This window comes from Lineus longissimus, chromosome 10 (assembly GCF_910592395.1).
Source record: "Lineus longissimus chromosome 10, tnLinLong1.2, whole genome shotgun sequence".
NCBI classification, from domain to species: domain Eukaryota; kingdom Metazoa; phylum Nemertea; class Pilidiophora; order Heteronemertea; family Lineidae; genus Lineus; species Lineus longissimus.
This window is the reverse complement of record NC_088317.1, coordinates 12781281-12798135: the sequence shown is the minus strand read 5'-3', so window position 1 is coordinate 12798135 and position 16855 is coordinate 12781281. Positions and strand designations below refer to the sequence as shown.

At 41.6% G+C, this 16855-nt stretch overlaps 1 protein-coding gene across 7 annotated transcripts in view; it reads left to right on the top strand.

Moving 5' to 3' along the window:
• The window catches only part of LOC135494707 (serine/threonine-protein kinase PAK 3-like), a 67952-nt gene that overhangs the window by 4497 nt on the left and 46600 nt on the right, over positions 1–16855 (top strand). For 6 of the 7 annotated variants that reach the window (XM_064782930.1, XM_064782928.1, XM_064782924.1 and 3 more), the window contains exons 2-4: positions 804–891; positions 1493–1581; positions 11059–11162. In XM_064782930.1, the coding sequence (XP_064639000.1) occupies positions 830–891; positions 1493–1581; positions 11059–11162 (255 nt within the window). In that variant the 5' untranslated portion in view covers positions 804–829. Of the gene's footprint in view, positions 1–803; positions 892–1492; positions 1582–9582; positions 9679–11058; positions 11163–16855 lie in introns of those variants that run through there. The other variant, XM_064782931.1, reaches the window with a different exon arrangement.

Genomic DNA, 16855 nt, shown 5'->3' with positions numbered 1-16855 from the left:
CTCACCCAGGCCATAAATCCATAGAATTTTTAACTGGTCATGACCTGTGATTGACAGTGATAATTTCAGGGTTCGGGGGTCTGAAGTTTTTGGGGTCGTTTTTGTCTTTAATTTCACGCGTCCAACACGTTTCACGACTCAGCGGGTTAATTGGATCCCCAAATCCACGCCGGTGAACATATGAGGCTCAAAGTTCATCTGAATGTTTGCCAAAAATAACTTTAATAATTTCATGATATCAGAGAAACTACATTCTGATTGCACAGATAGCACCCCTACTGGACAGTGAGACCACGCATTGATTTCTTAAAGTACTACTTTCCTATGCGATCTACGCTGATTGGTCAATTAGTGATGCGGAGCCTGTATGGTTTATAGGGTCTAGTTACAACGTGTTTGCCATGTATACTAGTATGAAAACTTTAAAAAAATAAATTTCCTTTTTAGCCTTGGCACAGGGGTTACATAAGCGGCCGGCACCCAAAGGGTTTAGTGTGGGGTCAAAAGGGGTATTTTTCTCAGAATTGCCCGGCAGACAAGACCTCAAAAATTGGTTGAAGTGGAAGATTGAAATTGAAAAGTAAAAAATCTCATAAAATTTTAAAAGCTGTTGTTCTGTCGATCTGTAAATGTGAGTTGACATTTTTCCAGATTTTCTGACCTGTCTGAGGGCAGCCATTTTCATCTCTATTGCTTCATACCAGAAAGGGTTTAAAATGCTGCCTGACGTGAGCCCAGAACATGTAGACCCAGGCCTGGCTGAAGTGGACTGGCTTTTAAAAAACAACTTTATTTTGTTACAGAATTGACCGTTGCAACCACCGCCATCATGTCAGACTATCAGGATGCAGATAAACCCCCCGCACCGCCACTGCGTCACACTAGTACCAGGTATGTTTATTCTCAGACTCCACTTACATGTACCATGAAGAGACAGACAAGCACACATGCTGGCCTCAAGATTCGATTTCAAGAAATGTGTCACCTGTCCCATCGAAATGGGTTGCAAGTTGCATTTTAGGCATATGGAGTTTCCATATGCTCATAGCTTACCGGTAAGTCTAGGCTTCATTTTGATACCACTCCCATCTTTCTATCTTTGTGGTGCCAGAGATACTCGTCTTAGGAGAAAACAAATAGCTTTTACCAACATTGTTCGTAGAAAATCAACGATGTGTTAGATATTTCCTTTTGGCACGAGAACAAAAAATAGCTTTAAAAATGTATTTTTCAAAATGATATTTTTGCCAAATTGCCCAAGAATATTTAGGTGTGAAGTTTATGAGGCATGAAACCGGCGTGTCACCACCTTGGCTGAAATTACTAAGGATGTACATGTAATAGTGCACTTCTTTTGACAACAATTTAAAGTATTTCAAATTCCCCAACAACATAAACAAGTGAGCACACTGCACATTGACCATTTTGATTATCAAGGTAAGCATGCTTGTCCAACATTTTGAAATTACGAATTCACTAATCTGTTTTCCAGGGAATCGAATCTCCCCCTTGAAATGAAACCATTGCCAAAGGAGCCTGATGACGATAGAAAGAAGGAAAGAAAAATGAAACCATCCAAAGGTGAGTCATTCAACACATTTCCAAAAATTGCCATACTCTGAAAAATACATAAAATCAAAAAAGAATTGAAAGTTATTGTTATCACAGGAAAATTGGGGATTTAGGATTTATGGCGGATGTTTGTCACAATTTAGTGAACCTGAAAGCAAATGTCTTTATAGTAATTTGTTGAAGTGTCTCAACTCGACAAACCTTCACTGTGTGTTCACCGAATGTTTGTCATCAGGTCAATTTATATTGGTATCGTCATTTTAAAATGAATACATAAATTGGTCATGTTCTGGCTCATGATCCCCCTGACTTCGAGCCCTCTCCCTCCTCAGCCATGTAGTGTTAGGTCAATGAGGAGCACATTCATAGAGCGGGGGTGAAACCAACTAATAGCGTGACCCCAGTGGGGCCATTCTCTTGGCCACTGCCGTGCTTCTATGGATTTTGTGTCCACATCCAGATTTATGTATATTGTGGTCTACTGTTAGCTTCTCAGTCGGCCAGTTTATCTACATTTCCCAGATGGATTGTTGGTTTTGTATGGTGGCATCATTGCTACTGGCGTAGGCTAGACAGAAATTCTCTTTAGCTCTGTAGATAGAGTGACTGATGGTCTTATACATGTATGCCAGAGGCCCCGTGTTCAATCCCCACCAGACCTTTGTGTGTTTCCAATGTTACATTTGGGGGCAAAGGTGGTAAAAGGGTACTAATAATTTATCTAGATACTAAATCGGATGTGTCTTTGGATAATAAATTAACCCTTTGTATCTCAGAAGAATGAGGTTGTTAGGAAACAACCTTCCCTGACAGGGGGAGTATGTAACGGCAGCATCTTTCCTCCAAGCCTAGGCTAGAGGGAAATTCCCTTCAGCTCATTACGTAAAATGATGCTCTTCAAAGCCAGAGGGGGACACGACTTTCCTGGGTATAGGCGGAGTATGTAGTGGTGGTATTGTTCCAATACAAGCCGGGGTTCGATCCATGGCAGGACCTCCAATACACCATGGTGGCATCATGGACCGTCCTCTGTCCCACTGTTGACTCACGATGCTCTTGAAACATGTTAACTCTTCCGTGCCGACTGACGTGTATAGTCGGGTTAAAAAGGGAGACTATATTTATTCATCATTTACTTTCACTGCACCCTCCAGTATGCTTGCAAAAAAAATTTTGTTTGAATGGACCGAAGAGGGCTCGCTCTATGGTGTACAAAGTTCAAGCTAAAATCAGGACTCACAGGAGCCCTACACCGGAGTGAAGGTAATGGAAATTTATAAGCATGGGTATAACGTCTCCTGGATACCAGGTTTAAAAGCCATAACCTTACAAACAGGGTTTGAAGGATATTTATTTAATTTACCAACATGCATGCAGGCGTGACTTATATATGGTCCCAAAAATTCCCCTGCATATATTTTGGCATGACGGTGAACTGATGAAGGAGAGTTGGGTTGTGATGCTTCGTTAAGTTGCCGCATTGGGGGATTTTCGGCCTTTGCGTCAAGGACTGTCTGTCACAACCTAGGTCAATTGAACCAATCAAGCAGCTCTATTGGTTGTGATCATCAGGCAATGTATTGTTTTTTTGTAAAATTTGATTGGGCTTTTGGTGGTGTAGGTTGTGGCAGTGCATTTCAAGGTCCTTCAACGTGTTCTGACTTGGTTGCGATGGTCCATCTACTTTATGTAGTTTGAACCAAATAACTCGAACGAAAAACAGTAGCGCACCATGTCAAAACGTACAATTCCAGAGAACTGATTGAGCCAATTTACTGGTGGTGGTCATGCATGTACCGTAGAACCTCCCTTAGCAGACATCTCTCTACAGGATCAACCTCTCTAATAAGGACACTAGTTTTGGTCCCAAATCGGTAGTTTCCATTCAATTTGACCTCTTTATTCAGTACATCTCTCTATTTTAGGACATCATTTGTCAGTCCTGAGGGTGTAATTAATAGAGAGGTTCCACTGATTCGCATTCGTGTTAGCGGTGCGTTTGGTCTTTTGGAGGTGGTGTTTGTGACGATGCATCCAGCTGCAGGGATCAAAGTTCACTTTTTAGCTCACCTCTTAGCAGAGGTGAGCTTATCCCATACCGTGGCGTCCGTCGTCGTCGTCCGTCGTCCGTCGTCCGTTAGCAGGGCACGTTTTGTAACTGTTAGAGATATTGAGTTGAAACTTGGTACACATGTACCCTTATGTAATGACACCTTGGAGACCAAGTTTCGGTCCGATTCGTTTCGTGGTTTGGCCACCAGGGGGCCAAACGTTAAAAGTGAAAATATGCAATATCTCCCTTAATAGTAGTTGGGAAATTTTGAAAAAAATATGGTAGGTACTTCTAGCAAAGGTGCATCATATATCCTCCGGGTTTTTGATTTGACGTCCTTTTCAAGGTCACAGAGGTCAAATGGTGTAAATTGGCCGTTAGGATGTAACGATGGCACGTTTCTAAACTGCAATGACTATTGATACCAAATTTGGTACACATTTACCCCTAAGTCAGGTGATCTCAGGGACCGAAGTTTGGTCCAATATGATTCACCACTTGACCACCAGGGGGCAAAATCCAAAAACCTTAAAAATGTGATTATTCCTTAACTACTTGCCCGATTGCCACCAATTTGATATCATGGGTACATCTAACCACCATACAGTATATGTCACACAGGTTTTTAATTTGACCTTCTTGTCAAGGTCACAGAGGTCAAATGGCGTAAATTCGCTGTCAGGCCGTAACTATGGCACGTTTCTTAACTGCAATGACTATTGATCACAAATTAAGTACACATGTACCCCTTGGTCAGGTGATCTCAGGTACCGAAGTTTGGTGCGATCTGATTTGCCGTTTGGCCTCCAGGAAGGGGGCCAAATCCTAAATTCTTCAAAATGCCATTATTCCTAGTAATGACTTGCCCGATTGGCACCAATTTTATATCATAGGTACATCTAATTCTAACAACCATTCAATAGGGCCGTTTAGACGACGCGAAAAAATCCGGATGCGTCCCGAATCCGGATTAATTTTTCGTCGTGTAAACGCAAAAAGATCCGGATCAATGTGGTTGCATCCGGACTAAAAAGGTACCATCGCCTTGGGTGGTTTTAATCCGGATTCATCCAGATTCGATCCGAATGCGGTCTTTTCGCCTGTCGTCTAAACGGCCCTATTGTGTCACCCGGGTCTTCTTTGATTTGACCTACTTTTCAAGGTCACAGAGGTCGAATGTACTGTAAATTGGCCATTTTGGGGAAATTGTAATTGCTTGGACCTACATCAAACCTAACACTACATGACACAATACCATGCTCTTTATCCATCTTTCCTCCACATGAGGTGAGCACAATGGCCCTGGCCATTTCATTTACCAAGGTGCACCGTGCGACTGCATCTCGAAAACCTGGTCGCATTATGAAATTTTCAGTCGCAATTCTTTTCCCGCCATTGTCCGCGTTTTCCCGCCATTTTCCACAGTCGGCGAAAATCAAAATCTTGATGAAATATAAGTGTATCTGAGCAAATAAAATCTCGAAAATAGTGTTGTATTTCGGCGGTATGTAGCATCTTATAAACTGAACCAAATGCCTACCTTGAGAACCATCCACGGCACTAGAGCAACGTAACACATATCATATGCAGAAGAGCGGAGCGAGCCACGTCGGCCGCTGGGAATGAACGCTAGCTGGTCTTGACGGTACCAAATTCACTCGAGATGAGATCACTTGCCAAAACACACAATAGGCCTTCAAGTTCGCCAAACATCATGCAAGCCTTCCATGAAAGTAATCCAAAACAAACCAGAGAATTCAAACAGACTCTGCGAGTCTGGAGTCTGTCATCTTACCATATACATTGGGTGATTTCAAAGTTGGTTTTGGTTTTAGTGTTGGGTGTTAGTGTCAGTTTTTTTCTTAATTTCTACCCCTAAAAACCTATGTCTGGATAAGACCAATTCGAGGTTTTAGTTTAACACCAACACCTGGTTTTATCTAAACACCTAACACCTGGGCTGAAACTAAGAAGAGGTTTTATTCTGCAGGTAAAACTAACACCAAGATGGACAGAGATAAAACCTTGGAAAAACCAAACATGCATGTTGTTGTCGTTGTTACTGTTATTTGACTATTGTGACCGCTTCCGATCTATATAACTTTGTCGTCTTATTTCACGTCCATCACTATTCCCATCAGCGTTCAAAATACATGTACCAGCAACTACTTTTTAGCTCAGCTGACAAAGTCAGCGGAGCTAGTAGTATAGCTGTTCAAATGGTGTCCGTCCTGCAATCCATCCATCTAGGGACCCATCTGTGGACAAAATTGGACATTTCTGACCGGGAAGACCTAGCCACTTCGTTGACGGTGCTAAATTAGGAGTTGCCCAAGGTGAACTCAAAAAACGAAAAATCAGCGCGATCCGACCTGTATTAAGAGAATGAGGTCATTTCGCGTTTAGATTTCTTTCCCTTTTTACCTCGGTCCACAGAGCAAATATTGTTTTCAAATGTGGCTGAATATTTTTAAATATTTTTTCATTTTTTACTTTTAATGGAATTAATATAGTTTTAACCGCCAGTTGGCGCTGCAGGCACATTGCCTGAATTTTGGCGATTTCAAATTTGGCGGTGGCTAAACTTTTTTGCAAGCAGTGCCGCTGATTGGCCGATCGATAGAAGAGATGCCACCATTTAAAAATGGCGGTAGTCGCTGGAAGATGAGTGAACTTTCTCATGTTCAATCGGTTGATACTCTTTTAATCAACATGACCATGTACCTGAAATTTGTTTAGGTACTGAAAAGACTCTATATAATTCAAATTTATCAATAGTTTTTTATAATATTGCGGAAATTTTGTGCACAAATTAGCGAAAGTTGGTGCTCGTCTCATGTCATTTTAGAGCGAGAAATTTGTTTCCGTCGATCTCTACCACTGAAAAATCGCTTGCATAGCTTCGAATTTTTGTGAAAATAAGTATCTGAACTTGGTTTCAAATAGTCTAGAGAGTTACCTTTGTGGTGATACATATGGTATGTGATAAATATTTGTGGAATTTGTGAAATTCGGTTTTCAAACGTGCCAATGATGCAAGCGATCTCGCGTGAATTTTGCAAGGCCTGATATGTCGACAGGGTGTCAAAAATCACTCGCCTAAATTCAATTCAAAGATCGAAAATGATATCTGAACTTAGTTTCAAATAGCCTACGCAATTATCATTTCGGTGATATATAATGCATGCATGTAATAATTGATTAATCTGCCTAAAACGCGCAATTAAAACGGCGAAAGATCGTGATTACTGATATAAACACTCTGGTGGCGGTCGCACTAAATAACGACCGGTAGGGCCCGGCGCGTGGCGGAGAAAAAAAGGTAGCGCCCGGAGGTTGAAACGGGATTTTTATGCACTTTTAACTGTATATATATGTTGTTTAGATGTATTTCTAACAGTTCTGTAACTTTTATGACCAAGCTTGCACCCAAAGTTGGTAAAATTGATGCTTGTTTATGGACTGCGCTAGCGACCGGAGAATTCGCCGTCGGCCATTTTGGGACGGTCCCTGAGTTGTTGCGGTTGGCAATTTTGCAACAAATCTCGCCATTTACGTTTGTTTACAATTATTTTGAAAGTCACATTGTCATTATGACATCGTAGTATGAATTCCACTGCAGTTTCGTTACGCAGCAATGCTCATGTTTTTGGTTGGCAATCCTGTACTGTCTGTACACTGCGCTGTGCATGCATGGCTGTACTGTAGGCTGTAATAAAGACAAAAACGATAGCCTAGCCCTATAGGACAGGCTTAGAGTATAACTCAACAGGCCCTCATGATTCATTTGATGGACACCTTATTTGATAGTACCTCATCATTAAGTCCACTAGATCCTGTTCTGTCACATGTCGTAGACGATAGACAATTTTCAAAATGTAGTACACCACTCGCTCATCTTTAAGCCCAACTTGGCTCACATCAGTCATCATGTGGACACAGTTAGCTGTTGAGTGTTATGGTTCAGTCTGTGAGACTAATTTAAAGAGGTTACACTTTTATTTTGAATTGGAAAACAACCCCCAGGACTGACTTTTCACTGAGTGATAAGTGTGCCCTTCGAAGGTTAAGTCTCTTTCTGGATTTGCTTCCATAGATGCTTTGTTCAGGATATCATCTGACCGATGCCTGATCAAGCACAGACTGTATCCGGTGGTGTACATTTCCCCGTCTATGTCACCCTTTTTTATTCAGTCAGTGTTAATTTCTCTTCTCTTTTTTTACAGATTAACTGTTGTTGGTTATTGCAAGAGGAGTCGTTGGCACATTTCAAGTCCAGGAAAGCACTTGCTGTTCCCACATTCAGAGTAAGGTGTGCTTACTCGTTTTACTGCTTTCCATTCCTGGAGAGCGTTATCAAATATCTGCCGCAAGGCAACAAATATCTGCCGCAAGGCGCTTCAAATATCTGCCGAAAGGCATCAAATATCTGCCGCACCAATAAAGTTCATTTTGTTAACCAACTCTTTATCTTCTTTTCATCACATACAAAAAAGACCGTCCCAAACATTTGGCTGCATTCACTTCATCAATGTCCAGACAACAGTCGGTTCATTTGACCATTGTAAAGCACCAGGCCCCACCTCACAAAATACACTGTAATAATTATGTACCTTGTGTCCATGTGCATGTTATTAGTTCCACCTACGCTGCATGAAGACAAGGACTCCACTCTTTGACGTCACCACACAACTCCTTGACGTCATCACACACCCCACTACTGCAACGGCAATAGAAATGACTTTACGTCATAATACCTGGGTGACGTCAACTCAGTACTTCAGCATGCACTGATATAGCAAGAAGGTCTTTCGCATCAGCACTTCTGCGTGCTAGACGTTATAGCTTCACGTTGCCTCATAATAACGGTACCGACACACACTTGGCCCTTGCCTTCACCTATCCATTTCAGCTGAGCGCCAGGCCCTTGGGCCTCTTGTTGAAATGGTACGAACAACATGATTATTTTTTTCTTAACACCAACACCAACTTTGAAATCCACTCGGTGTTAATGCCTAAGGTGTTAGTTTTATTGGTAATACAAAATGCACTACGAATCTTCCAAATATAACACCGAGCTGGGATTAAGATCAGACCTTGGTGTTCCAATAGGTTTCAGTGTGAAACTAAAACCTAATTTGAAATAGGATAATGCTAACACCAGAACTGATTTCATTTCTGGTGTTGTGGAGAGTTTTAGTTTTAGTCCCGGTGTTAGTTTTTGACACTAAAACCATCCCTTAGTTTTAAGCTAAAACCGGACATAATGCTGAAACCAACAAACACCGACTTTGAAATAGGATGAAACTAAAACCCACTTCATTTCAATGCTGGTTTAATCAAGGGTTTTAGTGTTCCATTTAGTTTTAAAACTAAATCTAAAAACTGACTTTGAAATCACCCATTGTATTTTCTTAGTGTGCCATTTTGTTCAGATCGCACTGTGTAAGTTGCCTTTCAATTACGGTCGCATTTGAAATTTTCTGGTCGCATATGCGACCAGTTGGTCGTGAACGTTGATCCCTGTGCTGGTTCTGATAAGGTGTCACAACCTACATGTTACCGCCTTTGAGAATGAAGAATTAGGTGGTGGGTGACGTCATAGGACCGCCTCAGATTTGTCTGAATTGTTTTTGACTCCAGCGCACGATACAACCAAGTAAGGAAATAGGTTCTCTGACAAATTGCTTAAAAAGTTGACAATTCATTCATGATCAAAGATGGGTGTTTTTACTGATGTCTTTTTAATTGGCCCACCAAGCTCTGCCTATACATGTAGTGTCCTTTTAATCTGTTTCTACTATGCTGGCATCCTTTTCTAGGAATGTAGGAAGTAAATTCCAGCTGTTACTGAATTCGAAGAATTATTTATGGCTTGTATTTATTGTAAAATGCATTGAATTATTCAGTTGAATATTATGCACTGGTTCAAGCATACTAAATACACAGTTATTGAGGCACAGGGCAAGCAGGATATTTTTAGTGTGAACAGGACAGGAGGATTATTTTGATGTCCTATTGCGGCAGGTTGATTATTGTTCAGAGGAACAAAGGTAGGGTTGTCAGCACTGTCACAAGATGATCCCTATATCGCATTCTTACCCTTAGACAGGACTTCCCAGGAACTTGTGGTGTTTCGGGCAAAACTGACCCACTACATTTCTGATTCTATACAGTGATGAGTGAGAGAGATGCTTGCAGTAAGCCCCTGTTTGCACTGTCATGTGGTGTAAACAAGATGAATTCGACTTCATCATGTCACTCCGGATGCGAGAAATAATTCATACAACTAACAACCCGTGGCTTGTAGTGAGTTGTGTCATTGGTATCGATTCTTAAGGGTCAAGCATAGACATTAGTTCACCACATTTGAAAACAGGAGGACACGTGAAGCACAAAGGTGCACCACCCCTCTGCATCATCATCAAGAGCTTTTTGGTGTATTTTGCAGGGATGAGATTCTTCCCCCATAGGCGGATTGCCGCCCATTGCAGCCGCCTGAAAATGGTTTGTAAAAAATCTGCGTTTCAATAGCAATAATTCTGATTTTCTTCATTCCACGGCCGAGGTAAAATTTGTCCACTAGTAGTTTACCACAAAAAAAAAATGGCAGCGTCCATGGGGGCTGACATTCTGCTATTGTTTGGCCGGATTCCCGCATTGTGATTGATAAATTATATATATATACGCCACGCGAGATCGCGGTTCCGTTCGAGAGCTACTCCAAATATGGCGAACCATTGTTCGACGTGTAAAGTGAAACTGTGAATACTGATAGCAGAGTCGGACTTTCTTTGTCGGAAATGCTTGGAAATGGCTTCTCCAACCCTCAAAAATCAAAAAAATTCCTGGTAAGAGGGGACACCCCCTCGTGCTCCCCCTTCGGGCCTACGGCACTCACTTGGAGGGCCTATGGCCCTCTGCCCATTGATTGATCAGTCGATCTCATCCCTGATTTTGGTGAAGAGCTTTTTGGCCTATTTGGTGTATTTTGGTATATTTTTAAAAGATCCTATTGATCAAAACAACAGTACACTCCAGATGCAGTTGATGCGGCTTAGACTCTGGTTGCCCTATCATGAGGAAATATTAACTAGGGTGACAAATTGGGTTGTCTCAGGAGTCTTGCTTCCCCCTCATCGCACATGCATGGATGAACATAGTATTGGGATAGTATTCCCAAATAAGAGTAAGACCTTTATGAACTGTATTACAATCTCTCACCAACTGGCACCATTCACTTTTTGTGACAATGTTCTGTTTTCAAAACATTCTGGAGCTATTAAAGAACACGTACTTCCCAAACTAATAGGTGAGCACGCGATTTGCGTGCAAAGGTCAAGCTCCACCGAGTCAAACTGAAAAAATTCGAAAACTTTAGATTACATGATGTCTGTGGCCATGATCACAACTCTTTTTCCTCTCTATTTCAGTCTACAAGACTATCAAGAAAGATGACAAACCAGTTATCTCAGCACCGTCTAACTTTGAACATACAGTACATGTCGGGTTTGATCCTTCTACAGGGGAATTTACGGTAAGAGCATTTTGTAACAAATTTGTTGGTTAGCATCTTTTCTCCAAGATCTTTCAGGATTGACGGTGGGTTCTTTTCTTTTTATTGGGCAAGAGGGATTGCTACCATGTACCATAATGTAGTATAATGTGGTATTGCTTACGACATCGATGTAGGTCGTTGTATGACAACGCCATCTATAATAAACACCAGTTTTTGGCACTGGTTCATTTTGATAACTGGTACCAGAAGAAACTCGATTAGATCTACTTAATCCCTAGGCATCCGAACAAAACTTAATACTTTATTGTAAAAACATGGCAATATATGGTTAACAATACAACAATAGGTGTTTCAGAAGGGGTGGACCTTAAGGTCATGGGGGCGTGGCTAAGACCACGTGTGTAAGAAGCAAACTGTCTGTGACATTCCTCCGGGTGACAAAGATGGTGAGAAATACTAAGTTGACTTCTTCCACAGCTTTGTAAATTAAGATGAGTAAAAAAGTGCTGACTTAATTAAAGACGTATTCAAGTACCAAAAGTGCTAATCAAACATCTCAGGGCTAAAGTACATAAATACTGAATTGCAGTTAAGTCGAAATTCCCGAAAAGCTGTTTAGACTATACCAACTATATGAAACAGACTGAAACAAGAGAATTAGACCAAAAACCAAGTGGTGTAGAAACTCAATTTCCGCAGTATTGTGTTCTCTAAGTTAAAGTTTAATACAACTATAGATTCATCCACTTGATTGGGAACAACGTTTACATGACATAGTGTTGGCCGTCGTCACGTCACCATGCATTTTACATTACTGTAACGTGATGAGACGCAACGTCTTCGTAAACGTTGGTCCCAATCAAGTGTATGGATCTATAGTAAAGCATCATACCCGTGGCACAGGCAGGTTCAAATGGGCTATACCTTGAATAGATTGAATTGCAATAAAAATCTTATGCAATATCGAAGAGACAAATTAAACCAACCATTTGTCCACAGACTCGGACCCTGTGGCGTTCTGTATGCGGGCATTTAAAAGTATATCAATTAGTCCGATAGAGATGATAAGGCAATGTGAATATGCCTCGTTCATTAGTCAGCAATATGCCCCTTTTTATACGGAGAAGAAGGAGAACTCCGATTGGCCTTCACATGTCGGCCTCCAAATGGCTCGGACCAATTGCACTATCACTACATGTACTATAACTTTAAGATGCGTGCTCCTCCTACATGTAGCATGATCTCGGGCAAGGCACTTATTCGACAGGCAAGCTAGAAGTTCAGCTACATCTTCAGATACATCAAATACTGCAAGCTGTGGTGAGCACATAAACAGACCATGGTAACCTTCATTTGAAAATCCCTTCATAATCAAGGGCTAGCTCTGGCTAAAACGAGGGTTTCTTTTATGCGAGTTGCGAGTTGCGAGTTACAAAGTGCGAGTTGCGAGTTACAAAGTGCGAGTTGCGAGTTACAATGTGCGAGTTGCGAGTTAAAAAATGCGAGTTGCGAGTTAAAAAATGCGAGTTGCGAGTTACAAAGTGCGAGTTGCGAGTTACAAAGTGCGAGTTGCGAGTTACAAAGTGCGAGTTGCGAGTTACAAAATGCGAGTTGCGAGTTACAAAATGCGAGTTGCGAGTTACAAAGTGCGAGTTGCGAGTTACAAAATGCGAGTTGCGAGTTACAAAGTGCGAGTTGCGAGTTACAAAGCAACTCCAGGTTCCGCCTCCTGAACATAATCAAGTATGGATGTCTTTATCAGTTATGGCTCTGGGTTGACCTCCTGTGGTGAAAGTTCAAGAATCCTTTTACAGCACATGTGGCATTACTTAGTATCAGTCCTGCACAAACAATAGTAAACATCACTGTGTACTACAGGATGTTGGTCCATTTTTAAATTAACCCAATCAAGGCTATCAATGAACTGTTAGGCCATGGACCTTTGAACTATTAGGCCATGTACCTTTATACTATAAATGTCCATGGGCATGGTATAGGCGTATATCGAATGAGTTTTCATTGCTGCAGATTACTAGGGTCAAATTTGCTCGTAATGGGCCTTAGCCCACAGGGCTCCAATTTTTAATTAATGGGCCTACTTTTAGTAACAAAACAATCATACATTTACAAAACAGGTTTCTTTTTATAACAATATAAAATGTGGTTGTCAATGATCAACTGACATGACTGATATGACTGACAGACCCGGCGGGCAGAAAATGCATGCTGCATACCGTCTGCAGACTGGGGGTTTTCTCATGAGTCAATAGAATCTAAGGTTTGGAATTAGGGGACCATATCAGTAGTTGCTTTGCGCCAACTTTTTTCAAAGTTTGTTTTCTTATATTTGAATTACCTGTGAATCATATTGCAGGAAGATTGTTTTGATGACGTACTTAATACAGAACATGTATATTGTATCGGCCTGTTGTGCCTCGTGCGCCTGGTTGATTGGCCGGCAAGGTTGGGTTCGTCTCAAAGGCAGCATTTCATGATAAAAAGTGCTGAATGACATGGGTAAATATAATTAAAGATAACAGGATGAAGAAACCCAGGGAACAGAAAACCATTGTATATCAAACACCCACCTTGACAGTTCTCCTCTGTCTCTTGATGTTAAGTGAAATACCGGCCTCTTTGACATTCTAAACAGGTGTTGTTAGGCCAAATAAAAAATGTTTTCAGGCAAATGTTTATTACTACAGTCCTGGTCACAAGATACATCCTAGCTGATTAGCATCATGTAGGCCCTACGTGCTAAATCCGTGCGAGTCACACATACATGTAGGGTGCCAGTGGATGCACTTGGTTCACAGTTAAAGGAATTTAGGCCTACACCCCAACTCGTGGTGTATCGCAAAGCCTGTTTGCACAACGGCCTAGATAATCTTTGTTCTACCGTTTGGCATATACCTGAAATGGCCTCTTATTTTTTAGTGTGAAAATCACATGGCAACTGTTGAGATGGTCCCCTAATTCCAGATCTTAATTTTAATACAGAAGTTGGCTGAAAGCAACTGCTGATATGGTCCCCTAATTCCAGACCTTAGATTCTATTGACTCATGAGAAAACCCCCAGTCTGCAGACGGTATGCAGCATGCATTTTCTGCCCGCCGCTGACAGACCCGTCCGTAATCTCACTTTGACAAGGCACTAGGCCTATATAGATGCATATTGTGATAGCAAAGTCAAAGACCAAGGCCAACTAATAACGGTAATGGGTTAATTCAAGTTATCGGGTATATTCCTTTCTAATTTCAATGATGTCCAGCTAGCTGCCCTTATATTAGTTAGACTGAACAATCTAGCCTCCAGTTTTTGGTTATTTTGCTAAAACTTTCCAACTCAAATTCTCAAGATCCTGCAAAAATCAGAAACAGTCAACATGTATGATGTCTATAAGACATGGAGCTTCCCCAACATCACTGAAACTGTATACACCAGCTTATAAATGCACACTGTGTATCAAATCATAAACAGTCACCCAGCTGAGAAAAATTAGGGCTCACCAAGTGGCTGGTGATAAGGTTGATGAGATGGACCACACTGACACATGTTTCAATGACCTTAGTCTAATTCTCAGTATGATCTTTGCAACTGGATATACATCAGCTGTAGCTTCAGGATAGCACCCATGATCCTTTCTGGCTTCTCACGTTGTTTTATTTGGCGTTTGGTGTTTCCATCTTTGAATCCTGTCATTTTTTGTGTACAAAATGTTCAAACTTCCATCAATCGGGATATCAAATAAACACGAGCCTTTGTTTGCTGGGATACCACGCTTTCGGTACCATGATCTCAAAGGAAAGGAGGAGATAGGCAGTGGCGGCTTTGGGAAAGTCTTGAAGTGTTGTCATTCTAATGAAACTGTGGCTGTTAAAGTATCACAGGAAGAGGATGACTTTGTAACTCGCAACTCGCACTTTGTAACTCGCAACTCGCATTTTTTAACTCGCAACTCGCACTTTGTAACTCGCAACTCGCATTTTGTAACTCGCAACTCGCACTTTGTAACTCGCAACTCGCATTTTGTAACTCGCAACTCGCATTTTTTAACTCGCAACTCGCATTTTGTAACTCGCAACTCGCATTTTTTAACTCGCAACTCGCACTTTGTAACTCGCAACTCGCATTTTGTAACTCGCAACTCGCATTTTTTAACTCGCAACTCGCACTTTGTAACTCGCAACTCGCATTTTGTAACTCGCAACTCGCACTTTGTAACTCGCAACTCGCACTTTGTAACTCGCAACTCGCATTTTGTAACTCGCAACTCGCATTTTTTAACTCGCAACTCGCATTTTGTAACTCGCAACTCGCATTTTTTAACTCGCAACTCGCACTTTGTAACTCGCAACTCGCATTTTGTAACTCGCAACTCGCACTTTGTAACTCGCAACTCGCACTTTGTAACTCGCAACTCGCATTTTGTAACTCGCAACTCGCATTTTTTAACTCGCAACTCGCACATTGTAACTCGCAACTCGCATTTTGTAACTCGCAACTCGCACTTTGTAACTCGCAACTCGCACTTTGTAACTCGCAACTCGCATTTTGTAACTCGCAACTCGCACTAAAGTAACACTCGGCGAAAACAGCACCCATAAACAATAGACCACCAATTTGACCCCAGCTCCTAACTGCGGGAAAACCCAAGTCCAGCAACCAAAAGTACCAAAAATATATTTTTATTTACATTTGAACTGCACACATGCGTTTGTTTACAATTTCATTTCCCGCGAAATCTCGAAAATCAGGTGACCTGCAATCGTGGATTGAAAATAACATTAACCTGGGTTCAGCAGGTCAGCTGGTATACCGGCTGTTCCAATCATCCCCCTACAGCCAGCTGTTCAAAAGGTAATGTTATTCACCCCACAGGGAGTGCAGGTAATTGATTAAGCCCCTGCATAACTTAACAGCAATGGCTTGGCTTCTGTGAGTGGTAAGGAGAATTGACAGTGTCCGATTAAAAATCCCTCATTACTCCTCCGTTGAGGTAAATTTCCGAAAATAAACATAACGTTGCATCAGGATAACATATCACCTGCAAACGTGCAAAATTTCGAGACGAAACACTACCCCCAAATGGCACTTTATCGAGCCGCCTTATAGTATTATGGCCGAGTGACCCGAGTTATCTTCCCCGAGTAAGCCCCATGACTCCACTCGAACGGGTTCCAATTACCTGGGTCAGGACGGGTTCTGCCGACGATAGACATGATAGAGGAGTGATCCTGCAAAGTTCGCATTTGTGAAAAGCCTGTAAAACTTCCTGGCCTTAAAGTTCACCCAAAACATGGGCACATAGTTAAGTGAACACTCCCAACTCGCTTTTGCCCCACGACAATGCATAGTTTAGGAGGAGATGCGTGACATAGCCCCAAATTTCATCGTTGACCAAACTTCTCTACACATAGCTACACTGTTACACATGTAAAGCACCAATTAACTATAGTTGGTACCGAGACATTCAAAATGGAGTCCGTCAATTATAATAAGATTGTTACTGTGGACTTGGTGTCTCAAAGGGACAAACCCAATACACTGTAAAGCTGGTCAAAGAACCTTAGAAGAATGTGTGAATCCTTTGCTACAGGATGGTGTGGGAGATAAGGGCCTGTCCCTGGAACTGTATCATCTGCTGTCTCAATGAAGCTGCTAGAGAACTGTTCCTTTATGATCTTGTTGTAGACGGCCCTGGTATCGG